The sequence below is a fragment of the Crocodylus siamensis genome, chromosome 3, assembly GCF_052110815.1.
Source record: "Crocodylus siamensis isolate JL-2025a chromosome 3, ASM5211081v1, whole genome shotgun sequence".
Taxonomy (NCBI): domain Eukaryota; kingdom Metazoa; phylum Chordata; order Crocodylia; family Crocodylidae; genus Crocodylus; species Crocodylus siamensis.
Genome location: NC_143397.1, coordinates 36,564,596 through 36,587,828, shown reverse-complemented (window position 1 = coordinate 36,587,828; position 23,233 = coordinate 36,564,596). Strand labels below are relative to the sequence as shown.

Genomic DNA, 23,233 nt, shown 5'->3' with positions numbered 1-23,233 from the left:
AAAGAAAAGGTATTGTGAGATTTAATTCTCTTTGTTTCTGAACTCATTGTTCTGTTGTCTTTCTTAATGTACTGTGTCTGGAAGCTCCCATAGGGCAGGAACCCATGGTAAACAAGCTGTCAAACTTAATTTGGCTGTTGCATAAAAACATATATTTAAATAAATGATAAGATTTCATCACTGGAAATGTATTTTCCAAAGTTAAATAGTATCTTTTCAGTAAAGTGTGATTTGAAAGTCCAGCCCTCAAAATGAGCAATGCATATGGATCTTGTGGTCAGAGTTTGCTCAGTCTAGTTTGGCTCTTAGTTTCCTGCGTTCAACTCCCATTGACTTAAGTGGAGAGAAAGCTGGGCTCAGAATATCTTAGACCAATTTGAGAGCTAGAAGTGGCCATTGGGTTAAAGAACTGGCATCACATAAAAGTGAAGAAACCATTGTAAGCTGCAAAGCTTTTTCAGCTGATTAATAAAACATTGTCATTTTAAAATTGTATGGAAAGCTAAAGCCAAAGCTTACCTTTACTGGTAAAAAACCCAGCTGTGGGCTAAGGAGTGGAGGGGTGCCAATTGCCTGGTTATGGCAGAGGTTGTAAGAATGGTTAGGGTGGCAGCCAAACTAGCTAGAGGGATATGCTCTGCTGCCCTTTGAAAAGGGCTCTTGGCTAGATTCTGCTCATAGCCCCATGTCTGCTATCTGAGAGGAGCCAGGTCGTGCTCCTTAAGTGGCAAATGGCTCCTTTCAGGTGTTGTGATGTAGCTGCTAGCATATTTGATATAGAGGAAGAAAAGAGGATCTCTGTATCTCTTTGCCCTATTAACACAGCACAGGATAAGGCTTGATGGCAAGTTAAACATTTTTGCTTCTGTTATTTGGCCTAAATCTGATGAAAAGTCATGTAATCTTCTTCCCATTGGATAAGTAAACATTTCCTTTCAGCTGGGAAAACGCTTTCTTCTGTCCTGTTTAGAATTCCACTTTGGTCTCAGGACTCTCCACAGAGAATGCCTGTCATGTCACTTTTACCTTCTCTCTCCTCAGATCACAGTAGATATCCAGTGTCACAGCTCCTCATGATAGGAAATTATTTTTTGTTGAGATTGCCCTATGTCTGAAACTATTCCATTGTGCCTTTTAGCTGCAGTCACTGGTTTGCTTCCCCATCAATGACACCCTAAACTGTAAGGAATCTGAAAGCTTGAAAAGATTGGCAGAGTTCACAGATACCTGTCTTTGGCATTACTTTTGCCTCAGATCTGAAGAGGAATGGCAGTTATATCTCTGCAACCTCATTTTTGATAGTCGGAGTTGCATAGGAGTAGCTGAGAACAGGGTCTGGTCCAACATCTCTAAACAGAGGTGATGGATCGAGTTCTTTCCCTTTCACCTCTGAGGCTGATACAGTCTCACCAATGTAATTGAAAGGAGGCCTCCAAAAATATTGTCAAGGAATTTAAAGACTGGGAACCACTGTGATGTTCTTTACTGGCAAAACTGAAAATCTGATGTGAGTATAGCCTCCAGACTCTTGACTACCTAAAAATGCTCTCTTCAAGATTCTCGCTCCTCTTTTTACAGCTTGCTTAGTTCAGAACTCAAGAACTAAGTTGGCAGACAGAGTCTATCTAATCTTAAGTTTTACCATGGAGCCTACATTTTGAGAGACTGTAGTCTGGTGGATTCACAAAATGTAAAGCACAGACTGGTACAATCTGTTAGTACTCTCAAATAGGAGTATCCATCCTGCTTTGCTTTTCTATTATATCCAAACTTTTCTTATTTCAAACTCACCAGTCCTTCCCAAAAGGAACCCTATTGTGAGTCATTGTGGACTGATCTTAAAAGTTTAATGGCGTATTAGCTTCACCTGGCTTTTTGCTTTGAAGCAACCTCAATTTGATTAATAGAAAAAGAAATTACATAAACAAATTTTGGGAGCAAAAATTATTAGACTATTCCTGAATCTCTTCCCACGAACAGCTCCATTATACCATTCCAAACTCAGATACAGCCTTCTAGATGCAATTTGTCAATCTTGCTTTAAAACCAACTCTTACATCAAAGATGGTTTTCAAGAATTCTTGATGTTGTCCCTCCCCATTGAAGAGACTTGTCTCTAAAACTGTCACCAACTTTTAAAAAATCTGTACCACTAGTAGCATAATGCTATCTCATATATTTATTCTTCCAACACCCAGGAACAAACAAAAATAATTGTGGGGTTCAAATATGCAAGCAGCCAGTACCAAAACTACTATGCATGTATTTAGCTTAACCAAGAGAGGTCTGTCCTGTGTTGGCTGCCTTTAGCCTTCCTTTTTCCTTCCTTTTTTCTATTAAATCATTAAAATAGTTCTCATGTTTTCTTTTATCCTTTTTTGTCTTCATTCCCCTCATTTTTTGGCCTTGTCTCTGATCTATTCCAAGAAATGCTGTGTCCTGATGTTTAGTTAAGATTATTTATTCTCCTGAACGATGTTTTGCATACTTAGTGGGCATATCAACACATGCACTTTAATACGCAGTAGCCTATTTTACTGCTCATTGAAAGGTTGTGTAAAAAAAGTGCTAATACACTAATGCACAGTAAAAATAGGCTTAAAAAGCATGTGCTTTCGCTACTGTGCATTAGGGAAGCCTAATGCACATTTATTTAGTACCTCAAATTGGAGGCGCTAAATTTAATGCACGTTACACAAAGTCTTTGTTGAATTTTAGCTTCCCTAAGTGCTGAAAACTATATGGCACAACCAAAAGGAGACCAAGAAACACACCAAGTCTATAGAGCTCCACTGTAATTAAACATCTAGGCCCTTAACATTAATTTTGTATAAGCTTCCCCCTCCCTCTTGGTAAATCAGTTTGTACCAGGATTTTCAGCTTATTCAAGTATAGCCTAATCTAAATCATTTTTAGAAAAAACTTGTTTTCTGGATGCAAATGATCATTGACTCTCTGCAAAGAGCTTTGCAATACTTTGCAAGATGTTGTGTATCTACACTGCATTGACATTTGGTCTCCATATTCAGTATTTGATTGAATTAGTGTAAAAAAATATGTTTAATATTTTTGAACAATCGGAATAATTTTGAATGCCAGCTATGCTTGTCCAGAGTAAACTGAATTCCACTGCATACGTCTAATTTACAGTAACGTGAAAAAAGCATGTGAAATGGGATGATTATTAGCTATGATTGAGTTGTAAATGATTAGAGACTAAATCTGGATGCAATTATTGGGTGTTGATACTTCTTTTTAATGATAGGAAGCTGATGAATTTCAGTGAGGCCCACATAACTGTTTCTAGTATGCAGGATTTTGTGACCTACCAATATAGACAATGTACATAAATACAACAATCAGAACTGCTGGATACTCTCAGGGACTCAGGATCCCCTTCCTTGTTTGGTACTGGTTTTAGTGCCATTTATTTCAGTTCTCATATCAGACACCAAAAGGTAGCAGTACTGTGGTCCCCAGAACCACTTCATCATCTAGTTATTCTGTCCAGACACATGTTTTCACTCACAAATCATGTATCTTGGGATGTCTTCTAATAAGTGACTGGTTGCTATCAGGTCCAGAAATAAGATTTCTGGCTTTATGGGATATGAGAATTTAAAAGCCAAGTAAGTGCTAGTGCCAAATTTTGTCTGTGGATGCACGCATAGAACTACCATTGGCTTCAGTGGGAGGCCACCGTGGGCTCATGCATGCCATACCCGAGATGCTTGAGCTATTTCATAGCTGCACTGTTTTCTTAAGTCTGAGGGCAAAGTAAACATGAAATTTGTCAGAGAAGGGTTGAAATATTATGTGCTTTTATTTTCTATTTACTAATCTGGAATCATCAAATATATGTCTGTAATTCAAACTGGAACATAACAATGGTTTTTTGTACTAGACCACAAGGCTTCTTATTCAAGCAAGCCTTTATTTCAGCATCAGCTTGCTGAATGCTGTTAAATACTGGTTTAATCAATGGAGTTATTCTAGATTTATCCTTCATGTAAAAGAGCTTGAAACAAGGTCCATAATTTTTTAATAAAAATATTGCCTAAAGTATTTTTAACCACGAACACTCAGTTTTAGTTCTTTCTGTAGCTATGAATTTACATATGTATTAGTTGATATCTGTTTTGTTACACAAAGATTAATTGATAACATTAATATTAGTATACAAAGGCTGTAAATTAGTAGCTGTTGCATTATTTACGTATGGAAATATTTTGATACCAACTCTTTCCTTCAAAGAGAGTTTATTTGAAAAAATTATTCTTATTTCACTAAGACTATGAAAAGCTGCCCCTATGTCCCATATTTCAAAAACTGAGCAATATTAAAAATAGTTGAGGACAAAATTTCGAATTTTGATTCAATTTTGATTCAAAATTTTGAAGCTGTAAATCGGCTCATAGTGCTGTCAAGAGCTAGCCAGCAACTAGGCTAATTGTGGGATGCTGCCAGCTGTTCTGGAACCAGACCATTCAAAACGCATTATAATAAATATTAAATTGCAGAATGAGTTCTGCATGGGCGTGGTGGAGCAAGATGCTGCTAGAACTCGGGTTTAGAAGACAAGCTGCGTTAGGTGCCGCTTGGAGCTTCTGTGGGGTCAGATTCTTAGTGCCTTGTAAAAAGGGCACAGTGTGTGCTCCCTAGGTGAGAAGCTTTGTTGACCAGTTAGGAGAAGAGGAGCACATCACAGCCCATTTGCAAAAAAGAATACTTCTGGCAGCACTAGGCCCAGACAATCCTTATAGTCCCTGAATGTAAAGATTCCTGTGGCATCCAGTCCCTCTGCAGAAAGAAGGGGACAGATCTCTTAGTGCCCTTCTCTTCTTTAAAGCACTCAGAAGGGTCCAGGCACAATCTGGCCCTTTCAGTTTAAAAAAGTACAGGAATGTTAGTGACAGATTTCTTTGGCTCCTAGAATGGGCTACAGTCAAGTGCAAAAGAGAACATAAGGGAATACTTTGTTTTTAGTTTCAAGCTTATAGCTAGTACTTTGCTGAAGACAGCCTTGCTCTTTGACATTTATATTATTAAATATAAATTTACACTTGCTTTTGTTTCTTCTTGTTTTATAATGCTAGATTGGTGAATTATTGAGCACTACCCACCCTGCCAACAAAGCCAGCTTAACTCTGTTTTGTCCTGAGGAAGGGGATTGGAAAAATTCAAACCTTGACAGACACAACCTTCAAGACTTCATCAATATTAAACTCAATTCTGCCTCCATATTGCCTGAAATGGAAGGACTTTCTGAATTCACAGAGTATCTGTCAGAATCAGTAGAAGTGCCATCACCCTTTGACATTCTGGAGCCGCCAACCTCAGGAGGTTTCCTGAAGCTGTCAAAACCCTGTTGCTATATTTTCCCAGGTGGAAGAGGAGACTCTGCATTGTTTGCAGTGAATGGATTCAATATGCTTATTAATGGAGGATCTGAAAGAAAATCCTGCTTCTGGAAACTTATCCGACATTTGGACAGAGTCGATTCAATTCTGCTCACACACATTGGAGACGATAACCTGCCAGGAATCAATAGCATGCTGCAACGAAAAATAGCGGAGTTAGAAGAGGAACAGTCTCAAGGTTCTACCACCAACAGTGACTGGATGAAAAATCTGATCTCACCCGATTTAGGAGTTGTATTCCTCAATGTACCTGAAAATTTGAAAAACCTTGATCCAAATTTTAGGGTAAAAAGAAGTGTAGAAGAAGCTTGTTTCACTCTCCAGTATTTAAATAAATTGTCCATGAAACCAGAACCTCTCTTTAGAAATGTAGGAAATGCAATTGACCCTATTATTTTATTTCAGAAAATGGGAGTAGGCAAACTTGAGATGTATGTACTCAATCCAGTCAAAAACAGCAAAGAGATGCAGTATTTTATGCAGCAGTGGACTGGTACAAGCAAAGACAAAGCCGAATTAGTGCTTCCAACTGGTCAGGAGCTAGACATTCCAGTCTCCTATTTGACTTCTGTCTCATCATTGATTGTATGGCATCCAGCAAATCCTGCAGAAAAAATTATCAGAGTTCTGTTTCCAGGAAACAGCAGCCAATACAACATTTTAGAAGGACTAGAAAAACTTAAACATTTAGATTTCCTTAAACAACCGATGGTCACCCAAAAAGACCTAGCTGGTAACATAGCTAGTCCAGCAGTGAAACAAGCCAAGTTGAAACAGCGAACAGACAGCAAGGAAAGTCTCAAACCCGCCACAAAGACACCACCAGCCAAGGCTATCAGAAAAGAGTCTAAAGAAGAATCTCCTGAACCAACAAAGCCTACTCCTGCAGAAAAGCCTCAGAAAGTTGAAAGCAAAGAAAAGGCCATAGTGAAAAAAGAGAAACCAGTAAAAGCAGAGACGAAACCTGCAGTGACAGACAAAGAGCTGGCAAATAAGGAGGAGCAGTTAGTGAAATCTGAAGTTGCTGAAAAGCAAGCAGCAGATGTTAAACCAAAAGTTGCAAAGGAGAAGCCAGTGAAAAAGGAAGTGAAAGCAAAAGCTGAAGAAAAGAAGGAGGAAAAAGAAAAACCAAAGAAAGAAGTTTCTAAAAAAGAGGAAAAAACACTTCCAATAAAAGAGGAAAAGCCTAAAAAAGAAGAAATCAAGAAAGAAGTTAAAAAAGAAGTGAAAAAGGAAGAGAAAAAAGAGGCTAAGAAAGAATTAAAGAAAGAAACTCCTGCAAAAGAAGCTAAGAAAGAGGTTAAAAAAGAGGATAAGAAGGAAATTAAGAAAGAAGAAAAAGAAACCAAAAAAGACACCAAAAAGGTTCCAAAAGAAATGAAGAAAACACCTGCTCCTTCAACTGAAGCCAAAAAGCCAGCAGCAAAACCTAAACCACAAAAGAAGGAGGAGCCTGCTAAAAAAGAATCTTTACCTGCTGGAAAACCAAAGGAAAAAGGAAAAGTTAAGACGACAAAGAAAGAGATCAAAGTCAGTGAAGCTTCAGCTGCCATAGCTGCAGTGGGAGCAGCTGCCACAACAGTAGCAGCAGTAACAGCTGCTGGAATAGCAGTTAGTGGGAAAGAACTTGAAGCAGAAAGATCCCTTATGTCTTCACCAGAGGATTTAACAAAGGATTTTGAAGAATTGAAGGCTGAAGAGATAGGAACAGTAAAAGAAGCAAAGCCTCAAGTAGAACTAATAGATGATAAAGAAAAACTAGCTGAAACAGAACAGAAGGAGGCATATGAAGTCCAGAAAGAAAAAATAGATATTGAAGGACCTGTTGAATCTCCTGATGAAGGCATAACCACCACTGAAGCTGAGGGTGAATGCGAACAGACACCGGAAGAGCTGGATGCCACAGAAAAGCACAGGGTTGAGGACAATGAAAAGTTTGAAGATGAAGGAACAGGTTTTGAAGAATCGTCTGAAGCAGGTGACTTTGAAGAAAAGGCAGAAACTGAGGAGGCTGAGGAACAAGAGGAAGAAAAAGCACCCCTGGGCATCACAAAAAAGGATATAGAGGAAGCACGAGAAATAGGAGAGGCTGAAGAAGAAATAATGACTAAAGCAGATGACCATGCTAAAGAAGAGAAGCTTGTAGAAAAGATTGGATATGAGGCAGGGGAGGAGCAACGTGAAAAAACAGCCATTGAAAAGGCAGAAACTGAAGAAACTGAAGAGGAAGTTGAAGGGGAAATAAAAATTAAAAATATTAGAGATGAAGAGGAAACTGAAAAGATAGAAGCTGAAGAAGATTATGTTATGGCTGTAGTAGACAAAGCTGCAGAGGCTGGTGAAGTAGAAGATAAATATGGCCTACTCATAATAACACCAACTAAACGCTCTGAGCCTCAGTCACCAGCTGTTGAACCGGCAACTTCTATCCATGATGAGACTTTACCTGGTGGTTCAGAAAGTGAAACAACTGTTTCTGATGAAGAAAATAGAGAAGACCAGCCTGAGGAATTCACTGCTACTTCAGGTTATACTCAGTCTACCATTGAAATATCTAGTGAGCCAACTCCAATGGATGAAATGTCAACACCTAGGGATGTCATGAGTGATGAAACAAACAATGAGGAAAGTGAATCGCCTTCTCAAGAATATGTAAACATAACTAAGTATGAGACAACGCTCTACTCTCAAGAATATTCCAGACCTAAACTCTCTCCACTTCCTGATGCTTTCAATGGATTGTCTGAAGGATCAAAAACAGAAGCCACAGACGGTAAAGATTATAATGCTTCAGCTTCTACCATCTCACCACCTTCTTCCTTAGAGGAAGATAGATTCTGCAAATCTTCCTTCCAAGAAATTTACCGTCAAAGGGAAAGTGAAATCCAAAGCACTGCTAAATTAGAAGTCAGAGATACCTTTCCAGAAGATCATGATGAAAAGCATACCCCAGCTAAGAGTCCAGTTGAGAGCCTGTCCCCTCCATCACCAGTTGCTAAAACACCACTAAGTGAACGGAGCGTGAATTTTTCTCTAACTCCCAATGAGATTAAAGCATCAACTGAACCTGCTACTCTCACTGCATTGCCTGACAAACCTCAAGAAATCATGGAAGAGCATTGTGCAAGCCCTGAGGATAAAACACTGGAAGTAGTGTCTCCTTCACAGTCTGCTGCTGGTAGTGCTGGCCACACGCCTTATTATCAATCTCCCACTGATGAAAAAACCAGCCAGCTTCCTTCTGACCTTCTTGAAAAGGCAGCAGAAGCTCCAGTTAGATTTGAGTTTAGTGAAGCCAAAGATGAGTCCTCAAAACCCAGAATAAGTCCTATGGATGAGCCTGTGCCTGACTCAGAATCGCCTATTGAAAAAGTTCTCTCTCCTCTAAGAAGTCCACCATTGATAGGTTCAGAGTCCTCATACGATACATTTTTGAGTGCTGATGTGAAGTCTGGTGCCAGAGAGCTTGAGAGTCCTTCTGAGGAGAAAAGTGAAAAAGAATCATCTTCTGCTCAGATAAGCCCAGTTTCTGAAGAAACCTCTCTGGAGCTTTTCCAACAAAAACAAGATGAAAAAAGTATGGAGTTCATGCCAACTGAGGAAGCTGGTTTAGAAACAAAAACAGAGGACATTGAAGTTACCAGTTCTCAGTCTTCACTGGTTTTGGATGAAAAGAAGTTAACAGGAGATGTGTCTCCTACACAAATAGATATTAGTCAGTTTGGATCTTTAAAAGAAGACACCAAAATGTCAATTTCTGAAGGTACAGTCTCTGACAAATCTGCAACTCCTGTTGATGAAGTTGTAGCAGAAGATACATATTCTCACATGGAGGGTGTTGCTTCAGTTTCCACGGCATCTGTTGCTACTAGTTCATTCCCAGAACCAACTACTGATGATGTGTCTCCTTCTTTACATGCAGAGGTTGGATCACCACATTCTACTGAAGTTGATGACTCTCTTTCTGTATCAGTTGTGCAAACACCAACAACTTTTCAGGAAACAGAAATGTCTCCATCTAAGGAAGAGTGTCCAAGACCTATGTCCATTTCTCCACCAGATTTTTCACCTAAAACGGCAAAATCCAGAACACCAGTGCAAGAACACAGATCTCCTGAACAGTCTACCATGTCTGTAGAATATGGTCAGGAGTCTCCAGAGCAGTCACTAGCAATGGACTTTAGCAGACAGTCTCCTGACTATCCCACAGTAGGTACTAGTATACACCACATATCTGAAAATGGACCCACTGAAGTAGATTATAGCCCTTCAGATATACAGGAGCCTGCTTTTGGACACAAGATATCACCTGTGGAGCAAACATCATATTCTCAAGAAAAGGATCTTTCAGAGATTATTTCAGTTTCTCAAATAGAGGCTTCACCCTCAACTTCATCAGCACATACCCCTTCACAAGTAACTTCTCCACTGCAAGAGGACTCTCTGTCTGGTGTCATGCTACCTAAAGATATGCCACTGCATTCATTTACCTCAGAAAAAATGCAGAGCCTTGGAGAAAAGCTGTCACCAAAGTCTGACATATCTCCATTGACTCCAAGAGAATCTTCTCCTTTATACTCTCCCAGTTTTTCAGATTCACCTCCTGCAATCAAAGAAACAGCTGCTGCTAGCCACTCACCATCCCTTTCACTGCATGTGTCTGCAGATAAAGTGTTTGGCTACCAGGATGACACAATACAAGACTCTCTAGCAACGCATAGTCCAGAGCCTTTAGCCACCCCAGAAAAAGAAGATACAGAGAAAATCACCAGGTCACCTGAGGTTATTAGTTACTCCTATGGGACAACTGAGAAAACCACCAGGTCACCTGAATCTCTTAGTTATTCTTATGAGACAACAGAGAAAATTAGTAGATCACCAGAAGATGTTAGTTATTCATCTTATGAGATTAGTAGGGAAACCACCAGGTCACCTGAGGCTATTGGCTACTCTTATGAGACAACAGGGAAAACCAGCAGGTCACCTGAAACTGTAGATTACTCCTATGAGACAACAGAGAGAGACACCAGGTCACCTGAAGCCAAGGATTACTCCTATGAGACAGCTGGGAAACCCAAGTCACCTAAAGCTATGGATTACTCCTTTGAGATAACTGAGCAAATCACCAAGTCACCTGAAGACCTGGGTTATTCTTATGGAACAACGGAGAAAGCTACTAGATCATCAGAGGAAATGAGTTATTCCTACAAGACCACTGGGGAAACTACTAGGTCCCCTGAGGCTGTTAGCTACTCCTATATGTCAACGGGGAAAACTACCAGGTCACCAGAAGCCACAGATTATTCCTATGAAATAACTGGGCAAACCACTAGATCACCTGAAGTCATGGATTACTCATATGAGACAAGTGGGAAAGCTCCTAGGTCACCTGAGGTCATTAGCTACACTTATGAGACAAGTGGGAAAACAACCAGGTCACCTGAAGCTACTACTTATTCCTATGAGACAGACCCACACTTTGCTGTAGAGAAGTCATCTGTTGCAGAAATCCGTCAAGATGTTGATTTATGCCTAGTGTCCTCCTGCGAATACAAGCATCCTAAAACTGAACTTTCACCCTCATTTATCAACCCAAATCCCTTGGAGTGGTTTGCAAGTGAAGAGCAGTCTCAAGAACAAGAAAAGCCATTAACTCAGTCAGGGGGAGCCCAGCCACCTTCAGGAGGAAAGCAGCAAGCACGCCAGTGTGATGAAACACCTCCCACCTCTGTAAGTGAGTCTGCTCCATCTCAGACCGATTCAGATGTTCCCCCAGAGACTGAAGAATGCCCTTCCATCACTGCAGATGCTAACATTGACTCAGAAGATGAATCAGAAACTATTCCAACGGATAAAACCATTACATACAAACATATTGACCCTCTGCCAGTCCCAATGCAAGACCGTAGTCCCTCCCCCAGACACCCAGATGTCTCAATGGTAGACCCAGAAGCTTTGCCTGTTGATCAAAACTTGGGCAAACCTTTGAAGAAGGATATGAAAGAAAAAACAAAAACTAAAAAGCAGGGTACTAAGACCAAGTCTTCCTCTCCTTCCAAAAAAAGTGATGGCAAATCGAAGCAGGTGGCTTCACCAAAGCCAGCCATAAAGGAGTCTTTGGACAAAGTTTCCAAAACAGCTTCTCCAAAAAAGAAGGAATCTGTGGAGAAATCAGCAAAAAATGTCTCTACTCCAGAAGTGAAATCTCGTGTTGAGGAGAAAGATAAGGAGGCCAAGAATGCAACAAATTCTACAACATCCAAGTCAGCAAAGTCTGTAACTGCAGGTAAGCTATGTGAATCAGAAGGAGTGGAGCCAGATTCTCAGCGGGTGCAACAGAGTCAAATTTGACTTGGCATCATTCAGCAGACAGTCTGGCTCATGACGTGCTTGGGACAAATCAGTATCTTCAATAAATGCCGTTAGTAGAAAAACCACATATAAGTTAATAACATTATCTGAATTGACTCTTTTAATATTTGGGAAAATAATAATAATAATTTAGGGGTGTTAATTGCTCAGAAATCAAATAATTAGAAGAAATATATTAAATAAAAAGAGTACAATAATTAATCATCCAATTTGTTAGTTGACTGCCCAGTTATAAATATTACCTCATGAACAATTACATTTTTTGCAATAAGATTAATTATTTTATTCATTATAAATAAAAGCTAAACATGGTAATCTACTCTAAACAGTGACCAAAAAGTGCTCTTAATTGGTTTGAGCTATACGAGTACAGTAGGAAATAAGATGTTTCTTAGCTTTTTTTACTGTCTTATGGATTTAGATCTATACAAATCAAAATTGCTAAATCAAAATGGTATTCAGAGTACTGGTAATTATCTAAGGAAACTCCTGTGTGATATGGCTGCAATCATAGGTCAGTGATTGTCTCAGTATGTAGAAAGATAAAATCATTTGATAAGTTCCTGTGTATTTAAAGAAATACTAAAATATATGTACAGGGTAAATGTCTGAAAAGTCACAGTTGCCTGCAGGGCTTACAGGGAGGGTCTGGTAGAATCAAGGATCTCTGTAATGCACTATTTCCTGCAGATACTGAAATAAAATACTGTGGTTTTCAGTTGTCAATACAAAAAAAATATTGCAGTTTAAAATGTGAATAGCTTTATATAGACACATTATTATTTTCTTAATTCAGATATCAATCAACCTATTATATGTTGCATTTCATTAGTTTTGTTTCAAGGAGTAAATAATTTACTCTGGCCGGGTAGGCAAACACAATAAACCTCTATTTGTTATTGCTTGTTTAAATTACAAAATAAATTTCAAATGGTTTATCACAGTGGCAGGCACCCAATCCTTTGGCCCACATGAGTGGCCAGAGGTTTGTCCGCAGGCCATATCCAGCATGGGATTGATAAGTAGGGTTGGTCAACTGCAGGTGTGATTCTGCATGCTGGATTAACACTGCACACCAACCTGACCCTGTAGGTGACCTACCATCAGGGGCCATGTTATCCAGCCCCTGGGCTCCCCATAGGTCTGAAAATTTGGCAGCAAAAGAGAAGTGGCAGTAAGACTGGGTTTATTTCTAATAAAAATACTATTCTTCTTCTCCCCCACCCTAAATAAGGAGATTCTGCTTTTTTAGGCTAATACTGCCCTGTGTCATAGTTCATAGTTTCTAGGGTCGGAAGAGACCTGAGCAGATCATCCAGTCCGACCCCCTGCCATGGCAGGAAAGAGTACTGGGGTCAAACAACTCCAGCAAGGTGTTCATCTAGCCTCCTCTTAAAGACCCCCAGGGTAGGAGCCAGCACCACTTCTCTTGGAAGTTGGTTCCAGACCCTAGCTGCCCTGACCATGAAGTAGCGCCTCCTGATATCTAGCCTAAATCTACCCTCTGCCAGCTTGTGACCATTATTCCTGGTCACTCCTGGCAATGCACGGGGGAACAGGGATTTCCCCAGTGCCTGCTGGTCCCCTCTGACTAGTTTGTTACAGGCCACTAGATCCCCCGTCAGCCTTCTCTTGTGGAAGCTGAACAGGTTCAGGTCCCGTAGCCTCTCCTCGTAGGGTCTGCCCTGCTGCCTCCTGATCATGGAAGCCAGGAGAAATAGGCTGTAGAGCCCTTTCATCATTCTTGCTCTAACTATCTAGAAGCAGCATGGCTAGGTTATATTCCTAGCAAGCCAACTCTCTTCTATCTATAGCTTCCTCCTATGTATGCTGTCTGCTGCCCCTTGCCTCCTAGTACTCATGTTCTTGTTTACACATCCAGTTGTAAGATGTAGTCCATGGTATATTTAATTTCCCCAATTCTTTTGCCTTGTGTTCAATATATTTAGGGACAAAACTTTCTGCCATGACTGCAGTAGCACTGAAGCTGTACTTGATTTTGACACAAGAGGATGAAATGAACAGCCATCACTGTAATATTTGGTACAGTTCTAGTGTCCACACTTCAAGAAGATGCTGTTAACTTTGAGAGAGTTCAAATAAGAACCATACAAATTAAAAAATTGTAACGTGCCTTACAATGAGATACTTGAGGACTCTTATCAAAGGGAAGGTTAATGAGTGACTCAATCAAAGTACTAGCATAGGGAGCTGAAATTTGAAACAGTTTAACAAAGATAAGGGTATAAGTGCAGGGGTCAGCAACATACAGCCTGTGGGCTGGTTCCAGCAAATGGAACCACTGGACTTGACCTGCAGAGCTGGAGGGTTTGGCAGCGTTCTGGCGATAGGCAGCTTTGCCCACAGCGGGGGAAGCACAAAGACGCTGCACTGAGGCCAAGTCCTGAGTAGCTTCACCAGGGCCAGATTGCTGAGAGCTACACTCACGCAGCTTCCACTTCTCCCCACCCTGGCTGTGGCAGAGGCTCACGTTCTAGCCACCTGGCCCCAACACAGCTCCCTACTGCCCAGCCTTGGCACAGGCCTGGGCCAGATTCTCCCTCCCTGCTATGGTACTGCCAAAGCCCCTCAGCCCGTATTGACCCAGAGCTGGGTTGTTACAGCCCATAGCTTGACAGGGTTATCAGCCACTGGTCTGGCAGCAAAAGTATAAGACTGAATGGCTGGAAGTTGAAGCTAGACAAATTCAGATTAGGAAAAAGCCACACATTTTTAACAATGAAGTTAATTAACCATTGGAATAATTTTAACAAAGGCTGTGGTAGATTTTCCATCACTAAATCAAGACTGGAAGTTTTTCTAAAATACATGCCTTATTTCAACCACAGGTATTGGACCTGAAGCAGGAACTATTCAATGAAGTTCTGTACCTTGCATTATTCAGAATAGATTCATAGATTGTAAGGCTGGAAGGGACCTCTGAAGATCATTGGGTCCATCCCCCTGCACCAAGCAGGGATGACAACTGGGGTCAGGTGACCCCAGCAAGGTGCCCATCCAGTCTCCTGAATTAATGCAGAGGTCGTTCTGACCTTAAACTTCAGTGCATCTCTCTCTGAGAATGTTGTGCCCAGACCATTTTACCAAATATTAACTATCTTCTTTGTATCTTGCTGAGGAGAGCATGCATTTGATGAACATCTGAATTCAGTCACTGATAAAATTCTGATTGTTTGTTCATGCCATGAGCTAATGCACAGCAAATGCAGTTTCTTTTTATAGTATTTGTATCTGAATATCAAGAGGTTAAGCCTTTTTTTAAGGTGAACAACACATTAAAATTCAATAGCAAAAAGGAGTTTCTCTCAATATATGGCTTTAACTACCTGTGCTTAATCCATATGCAGCTGTGTTTGGTGAACCACAGACTGGATGTTTGCATATGCCTTTGTTTAGACAGGTGCGTAAAGGGTCTCTTGTATACCGCAGCTGATTTCTAATTTCAAGACTTTGTGCATACAAGTAATTAGATGCTTAGTTGTTTCAGCACATTTGTGCATGTGAACTTTGAAGTAGGATACTATACTTTTATGTTGTATGCCAAGGCAGAATCGCAAGTGTACATGTCAGTTTAGCCCTCTTTCTTTTACAGTTCAGAGAGATATAAAGTTGGGCCTGATTAAAATTTCCTTTAGTTTTCATGTTTTCATTCTTTATGGTATCATCCCTCCATTCTCCACGTTCAGCAGGGGTGGCCAGCCTGCAGCACGTGTGCCACAAGTGGCATGGGTAGCCTTTATGTGTGGCCCATGGCAGACCAGGGAGGGGCCAGGCAGCACAGCAGCAGAATACAGAGCAGCAAATCAGGCAGGGAGTAATGGGAAGGGAGGAGAAAACAGATTGGGTAGGGCAGGGAACAGAAAGCAGAGCAACCAATTGGGTAGTGGAAGGGGATGGGAGCTTTACATGGGGAGTATGTGGGGCTAATCTGTGGAACACTTTCCAAAAAGCTAAACTGCCACTGAAATACTGTAATCTTTTTGATCATCTACACTAAAAATCAGTCCCTATTCTTAAGTCATTCCTTGAAAATAACCCAATGAGTTTACTACTGCAATTTAGCGTAGCTGTTTTTAAAAGCTACCTCTACTTTGCAGTCAATTTTGCTGATTCCCTTGGGTGACACTGTACAAGGTTTCACTGTGCTCCCAGGTCCTCTCTGCCTTTGGTCTTCATAGATCCACTGATATAGCTCCTGCAGCAACCCTGAAATACACCCAGCATATCCTCAGCTATTTAGGCCTTACTAGCTATCCTTACTAGAATGATGCTTTTTACCCCTAATGCCCTTAAGAGTTCTAATGCTGTTTCCAGACCTCCATGGCTTCCTGTATATTATTATGAGAGAGAGACAAATGCCACTGAAATTGCCCATGCATATGGTTACATTGTAGTAACTGTGACAGCTTGCATGGAGCTGGATTTGAATTACCGCACTAATTTTAAATATTTTAAAATACTTTTAATAGGCAAATTTGTGTTATTGTCATGCCCACAGGAAATACAGTACCTTGGACTAGGGAAAATTATCCATCTTCATTGAATGGTAATGCAATAATCAGATCCTTACATGGACATTCATATTTTGCTTAAATTTGGCAAATTACTGACTAGACTTACTAGTGAATTCCTATTGTACTATGCAACCAGTTAAGCTTATTCTCTTCTTTTTCTTCCCCTAAACATATATTTGGGATATAAACATGCTGGACCATGATGTTAGCTGAAATAGGATAATGGTATGAGTGCTTCAGAGTCATTGAAAGACAGCAGCAGCTATATGATGGTTATCAATGCATCGCAAAGAGAAATGTCACCTCTACAATTATAATGGTAGCTAATAAGTGTGGTTTCACTAAGAAGTGACAAAAAGCTTTTATGCTTATTTTTTAAAGGCCCTGGCAATACTAAACCAGCAAAATCTATAGCCGTGCCTCCGGGACCTCCAGTGTATTTGGACCTGGTGTATATCCCCAACCACAGCAATAGCAAGAATGTTGATGTCGAGTTTTTCAAGAGGGTGAGGTCATCCTACTACGTGGTGAGTGGGAATGATCCTACTGCTGAAGAACCCAGCAGGGCAGTTCTGGACTCCCTGCTGGAGGGCAAGGCTCAGTGGGAAGGTAACATGCAGGTAAGCTGTTTTATAGTATTTCTCCTTGCAAATTCAAAACCTTTTGAAAAGCAGCCATAGGGACCACGAGAAGCCACTTACCTGAAAATTTGTGAAGAGTGCTGTTTAGGGTGTCTCTTCTTGTAATGATATTTGAACACTGTCTCATAAAACTTTTAAGGAGAGTGACATACAGGCTTAGCTTTTGGAAACTTCACAACCTGTAGGCCAGATAGGAAGTACTTGCTTAGATGGTTTGCCAAGTCATTCAAGCAATGGTAGTTGTCTGAGGCTTGAATATTTATGATACAAAAGGAGTCCTGGCCAGTTTAGCTAATCTGAGTGACTAAAAAAGAACCAAGTACATAAACAACTAGGTTTAAAGATTAAGATCACAATAATATTTTCTATTGGCCCAACTCCCTTATTTGGATAGACTTAGACAAGCTTTCAAATGCACTACATTCATAATACTTTTAACTAGAAGAGGATTCAATGCAACATTTTGCATTCAAATAATTTTCTAAATCTGCAGTTGGTCTAATAAAAGATATCACTCACAACAATCTTTGCTTTTTTCATAATTCCTGGACCATTGTGGCTATAGAATCACTCCAACACTACCACTAATATTTTATCCATTCAGAAATCTGATGCACAAACACAGGAGATACATAATTATCTGGAGTTTGTATTAGCAGGTGAATCATGAAACAGACAATGTGAAAACTGAGTTAATTAAAATCTATTTGCTGTCTAGTATTATGCTATACTCTGTGGGTTGTCATATCTCTTGCTCAAAATATAATTTGTTCATCTTAACGCTTGATATTTTTCATTTATTAGGAACAATTTCTGGTGTTACGTGCATATAAAAGGTGTATTTGAGGAGCTACTATCACTTCAGTGCTGCAAGATTTCCTAGGCTAACAACCAAGAAAGTTGTCCTTTTTTCAAATTTGCCTTAATGGTTCATATAATAAACATTCAATCCCTATTTTGTATTGTAGAAGGTAGGGCAGGGTGGACTAACTGGTTTACAGAGGCATAAGCTTTTGTAGGTAACCTGTTTGGTCAGATGCTCATTTTAGCATCGTCATAACTTGTCAAAGCATCTGATGAAGTAGGCTATTGCTTACAAAATCTTATGCCTTTTTGAGTTACTTAGTCTCTGAGGGCTTTTTTACACATGCTCTGGAAGTGTGAGGGGAGTGGCACTTCAATTAAAGTGGCTCCAAGAGCTGCTCTAATTAAAGCATCTACAGTATCTCATATATCAAAGTCCCCACACTTCAAAATGTTGACGGGGGTGCTTTAACTGAAGCTCATTGAACACCCACACCCACAGCCGTTTTGGAGTGTGGGGATGCTGAAACAGGAGATGTGAAGGCTGGCTGGAGTGTGCTAAGTAGCATGCTCCAGTCCCCTCGGTTCGCTGCAGGTCCCCTGGGATGCCACCCCGCCCTACCTTTTGCCTGACTTCAGACTAAGACAGCTAACTGTTTTCCTGTTCTGTATCTTAGGTGACTTTAATCCCAACCCATGATTCAGAAGTGATGCGGGAATGGTATCAAGAGACCCATGAAAAACAGCAGGATCTTAACATCATGGTTTTGGCAAGCAGCAGCACTGTTGTTATGCAAGATGAATCTTTCCCCGCATGCAAGATTGAACTGTAAAAACAAGGCCATGCATCACAATATTAAACTTTGTATCCAGAAATTCTTCAATTTGAAAATGCCTTTTCTAAAAATTCAACCCATCTAATTCAACTGCTGAACTATATACCTGCCAAATGCTATACTGTGTCATGGTGATGCAAGTCACTAACATTTTTCAGTCTTTGCTGATTGCTAAGGGAAATAACACTATTCCCACAATAAGGTTCAAATTACTGCAGTTACAGATCCAGCTTCATCTCCGCTGAACGTTTGGAAACCATGCACTAGCAAACCCAACTGACTTCTGCCAGGTAGAGGCATTTGCCCTCAATAGCAACACAGAGAGAAAGAGAGAAAGAGAGAGAGGGGTAGGAGGAGAAGGTAATAAATAATTAGGTCTGCATTAGTCTTATGGCAATAGATGTATCGCTTACTGCAGTCTGCTTATGCTCTCACGTGAAAGGAAAGTTTTACATTTGTATCAGTCTGAGCTATCGCAAAGGGGGTGTGATTTACAAAATTAAGTTAGTAGGAAGAAAAAAGAAATGGAATGTGGCTTTGGAGGGATATAAGACCTAAGCACTCATTAAGCTGTTACCTAGGTTAATTTGAACTCTGCATACTGACATATTTCTCACAATAAATATGCAAGTAGCTTGAACCCCATTCAGAACTCTAAAACTTTTCTTTTAACATGCAAACATACTGGTCTAAGGCATGCTCCCAGTGAAATTCCACTTAGTCCACTCAGAATTGACAAATCTGCATGAATAAACACCCACATCAACAGTTAATTAACTGATGCAAAATACCAAAGCAGTTGGGAGTACATATACATGGTAGACAATTTGCCTTAGAAAGTGACTTGAATGTACAAAGAAACTCAATGCACTTATTTTTTAATGTGAGACAGCAAGTTTATAAAACATCTGTGTAGGATTATAGTTACACCAGTAAAGAAGTGTGAGTGTGCTTGTGTGGTACTAGGAGCCTATCTGATTGGTCAAATGGCTTGGTGCTATGAATTACGTATGTTAGCTGAACACTTCATTGGTGCACCTGGACAGCTCAACAAAACGAGACAGACATTTTTTGAAAGCTTCTTTTGTACTGTAGAAGCAAGATTGAAGTGGTGTCCAGTATCAGAAATGCAAAACTTAGTGAAACACACAGGATGTTGAAAAAGGTTCTCTGCAAGTCTGTACAGTATTTTACCTTCCTTTGTCTGATATGATTTTATTTGTTAATTTAAGAGTGCGTATGGGAACAAATGTACAGAAGAATTTTTTTTAACTCTGCGTGAACTTTTAATAGATGCCTTTTTAACAAAAAGTGTTCATTTACAGGAAAATGCGAAGAAAAAAATTTCAGCTGATGGGAATTTTTTTTAGTAGTTTTGTAAGATAAATGCATAATGTTGTTTAAGGTTCTGGTGAGAATGAAGTATGATATTGTAGTAACATTTATTGAAAATACTTAACTGCCAAGAATTTTTTTGGGGGGAATCCATAAAATTAATCTTTCAGTGATCACAAAAACGGGATTTGAAATGCTAATTGACTATTCTTTAGAAGCCTAGATTTTCAATTTCAAGACAAGTAAAAAAGATGGAATAAGCAATGATAGGCTGAAACAAGTCAAGCATTTTTTTAATGTTCCCAGTATCTGCAGATCACTTCCAAAGGAACACCATACATATCAGTCCACTATTTAGGAATGTTTGAATTATTCTGTCTCAGAAGCTTTACCCCTAAAGAAATTATTGTTACATTTTAACAGGTTTGGGAATCAGAATTTCAATAAGATAAAGGCCTCATAAATGGAGATTTGTACTGGTCTGTACAACTCACCTTTAGAGCAGGCTTTGAGTTCCACTAAGTAGTGAACTGTGACCTCACTTTACTTTCTTTACTTATAATTTATTTTAAAAGTTAACATGGTTAGTTTATTTTTGTTTCATTAGGTGTATGTTTGCACTGCTAATTTTATGATGTTTTCATTACTACTTCAGAGCCCTTTAAATTTGGGCCCCTGGAGCCCTTTTAAAACTGTGAATTATTGTTTGTCAAATGTTGAGGCTTTTTGTTTTAATATTTTATTTTTGTTAGATGTCTCTAGCAATGCTATTTTATTTATTGTTCTACCTTTTAAATCCTAAAAAATAACTGATTGTGGTACAAAAGACAGAGGGAAATGGATTGTGAAAACACGTGGTGTTTGCTGAGCTCATACTCATTTACTAAACATTTATTTTGTAATATGTAGTCTCAAGGCAAAATATTTGGCAGAATTAGTTGTATTGTCTCTACAGCAATTCTTTCTGCTTTGTCTACTCTCTTATGTAGGGTAAGATTTCAAAATTGTTGGGTGGGTGGGAGTAATTTCCCCCAGACTTCCTGTCAAGATTGTGAATGGTTTGTGCCTCCCCTTTGGTAGGAAATCTATTTAACAATGAGCAATACTCCTAAAACTAACACCAGTATGCATTAGAATAACTTCACTGAAATCAAGGGAGTTACAGGACTATAACTGTAGTGCAAATGAAATCAGAAGCAAGCCTTAAATCTCCAACTCCCCAAGCAAGTTCATGATGGCTCAAATACTGGTTTTATTAAATAAAAACAACAACAAAACCCACCAGATTACAGTCAGTCTTAAACTGTATGTGGTTTTTTGTTGCTACAGGAATATTAAGAAACCCAGTCCAGTTGTTGTGTATTGGCAGACATTATTTCCTAGGAGCCATGGTAATAGTTACTTCATCCACTCTTCCAGGCTACCAAGCTTGGGTGTCACACAAATATTAACTTCTCAATTAGCTCCTCTTGCCCTTAATGCCTTTTCTGCCTGTGAAACTAATCTAATTGTGCTAGTCATAGTTGTACACAATTAGTTTAGTAACAGTCATCAAAATGTACCATGTACATTAATGGTGAGTGCTGTTGATCAGCACAGATTTCTAGGAGCATGGTTTGATATTGGTTATTCTAATGATAAAGATTCAATATTTGAGTGTAAAGAACACTCTGCTTAATGATGGTATTAACCATGATAGCATCCCCGAATCATGATCTTTACAGTAGTACTATACTGCTGAAGAAATTCAACAAAGAATTGACATTTTGAGATCACATCCCATTCCCAGACTCAAGCAGATCGATCCTCTCTTGCATGCTTTCTTAAATAAAGTCTTGTGGTGGGACTGACTGTATTGATTCCTACTTTTCACTCCATCTTCCACTCCTAATTTTTTTTCTACTTTACCTACTGTGTTGAATGGAGCAGGCTGTGTATATGAATGTTTTTTTTAACTATCTAAAATAACATATATCAGGAACCATCCAATACTCATTTGCTAAGAGCAAATCAGTTTGTTAATGGAATTTTCAACCCTTCCCACCACAAGAAATTCAGTCGCAAAAAGCTACTACTGTACATTTTTGGCCTTTCTGTCATATGCCTCTCTAATACATCTGTCACCAGAGGGTCTTGCTCAGTGATGACATTTTGAGAGAAATGGTAATTTTTTTTGGTCTGGATTTATTAGAAAAGGAGAAATACAATGTTTACACTTGAAAGAAACTGTAAGCTTTCATCTTTTCACTTAATAATTGAACAAAACACTAAAAGCAATCTAGGGATAAGCATTTCTTTGGATGGATGCAATTATATTAGTCACCTGGTTAAAAATGTTTGCTATTTTAAAAAGAAATCTGTTTCTTGTGACTTTACAAAAAATTAAATAACAAAATAAAAAGGCAGCATAAAAATATTTAAAAGAAAAAAAAAATGCTTCTCTGCACTAAACTAGCTAGGAGCTCCTGCTGACCGGAGCTAGCCATTCAAGACTGGGCTGTAATTGCAACAGGGAAAAAACAATTATGAAGTACAGTACGCTTTTACACATTTGCATGCAGCCATATATCTTCCAAACTCTGGAAAGTTAACAGTCTTGTTGCTGGCTGAGAAGCACCTCACACACTCCTCTCTCTTGTTCTGAATGGTGTTTGTGTCAGTCTGCAGCTGTGTATGGTATTATGTCTTATACTCCTGCATCACTTCTATTCTATCCAGTCATATCTAATGTAGAAAATTAGTTTCCAGTGAAAGTAATATGTAGTGCTTTTATGATATTTGTGTGCAATATCCCCTCTTCCATTCAGGATATTTGATGTAAAGGAAACAAATTCAGTTCCACAATAAAAGATAAAAGTGGTTAAGTAGTGTTGTCATTTTTTTGTGTCTATGTGTATGTATTTATAAGTTTCCTTTTTTTTTTTAATCAGTTATCCAGTACGTGGGTTTGTTCTCTATATGTGGGTGACAAAGTTTAAATTGGAAATAAAAGCAAATTAGAAGTGAGGAAATCTGTCTCCATTTAGAGAGAAAAAGAGAAATAAATGGAAGAAATTATTTTTATATTGTACTATAAAACAATATCATACTGAACTATAATGTAACCTTTCATCTTCCATTTCTGTCTGAGAATTTTCTATTATTTAGTGTAGCATATCAGAAAACAGAATACATTTGAAAAATACATGTTGCGGTTGTTGTAGAGGAGGGTAACAAAAGAAACTACATTAAATATATTTCTTGCTGGTTTGAAAAGAAATGATCGTTTCAAAAAAACCTCTAGACTGATT

General features: G+C 39.2%; 1 protein-coding gene across 1 annotated transcript in view; it reads left to right on the top strand.

Annotated features, from left to right (window-relative positions):
* MAP1B (microtubule associated protein 1B) overlaps positions 1-22,803 on the top strand; it is a 103,033-nt gene extending 80,230 nt beyond the window's left edge. Inside the window, exons 5-7 of the mRNA XM_090038133.1 lie at positions 5,097-11,706; positions 16,709-16,947; positions 18,450-22,803. Coding sequence (XP_089894259.1) covers positions 5,097-11,706; positions 16,709-16,947; positions 18,450-18,605 — 7,005 coding nt within the window. The 3' untranslated portion in view covers positions 18,606-22,803. The remainder of the gene's footprint in view (positions 1-5,096; positions 11,707-16,708; positions 16,948-18,449) is intronic.
* Positions 22,804-23,233: the final 430 nt, after the last annotated feature.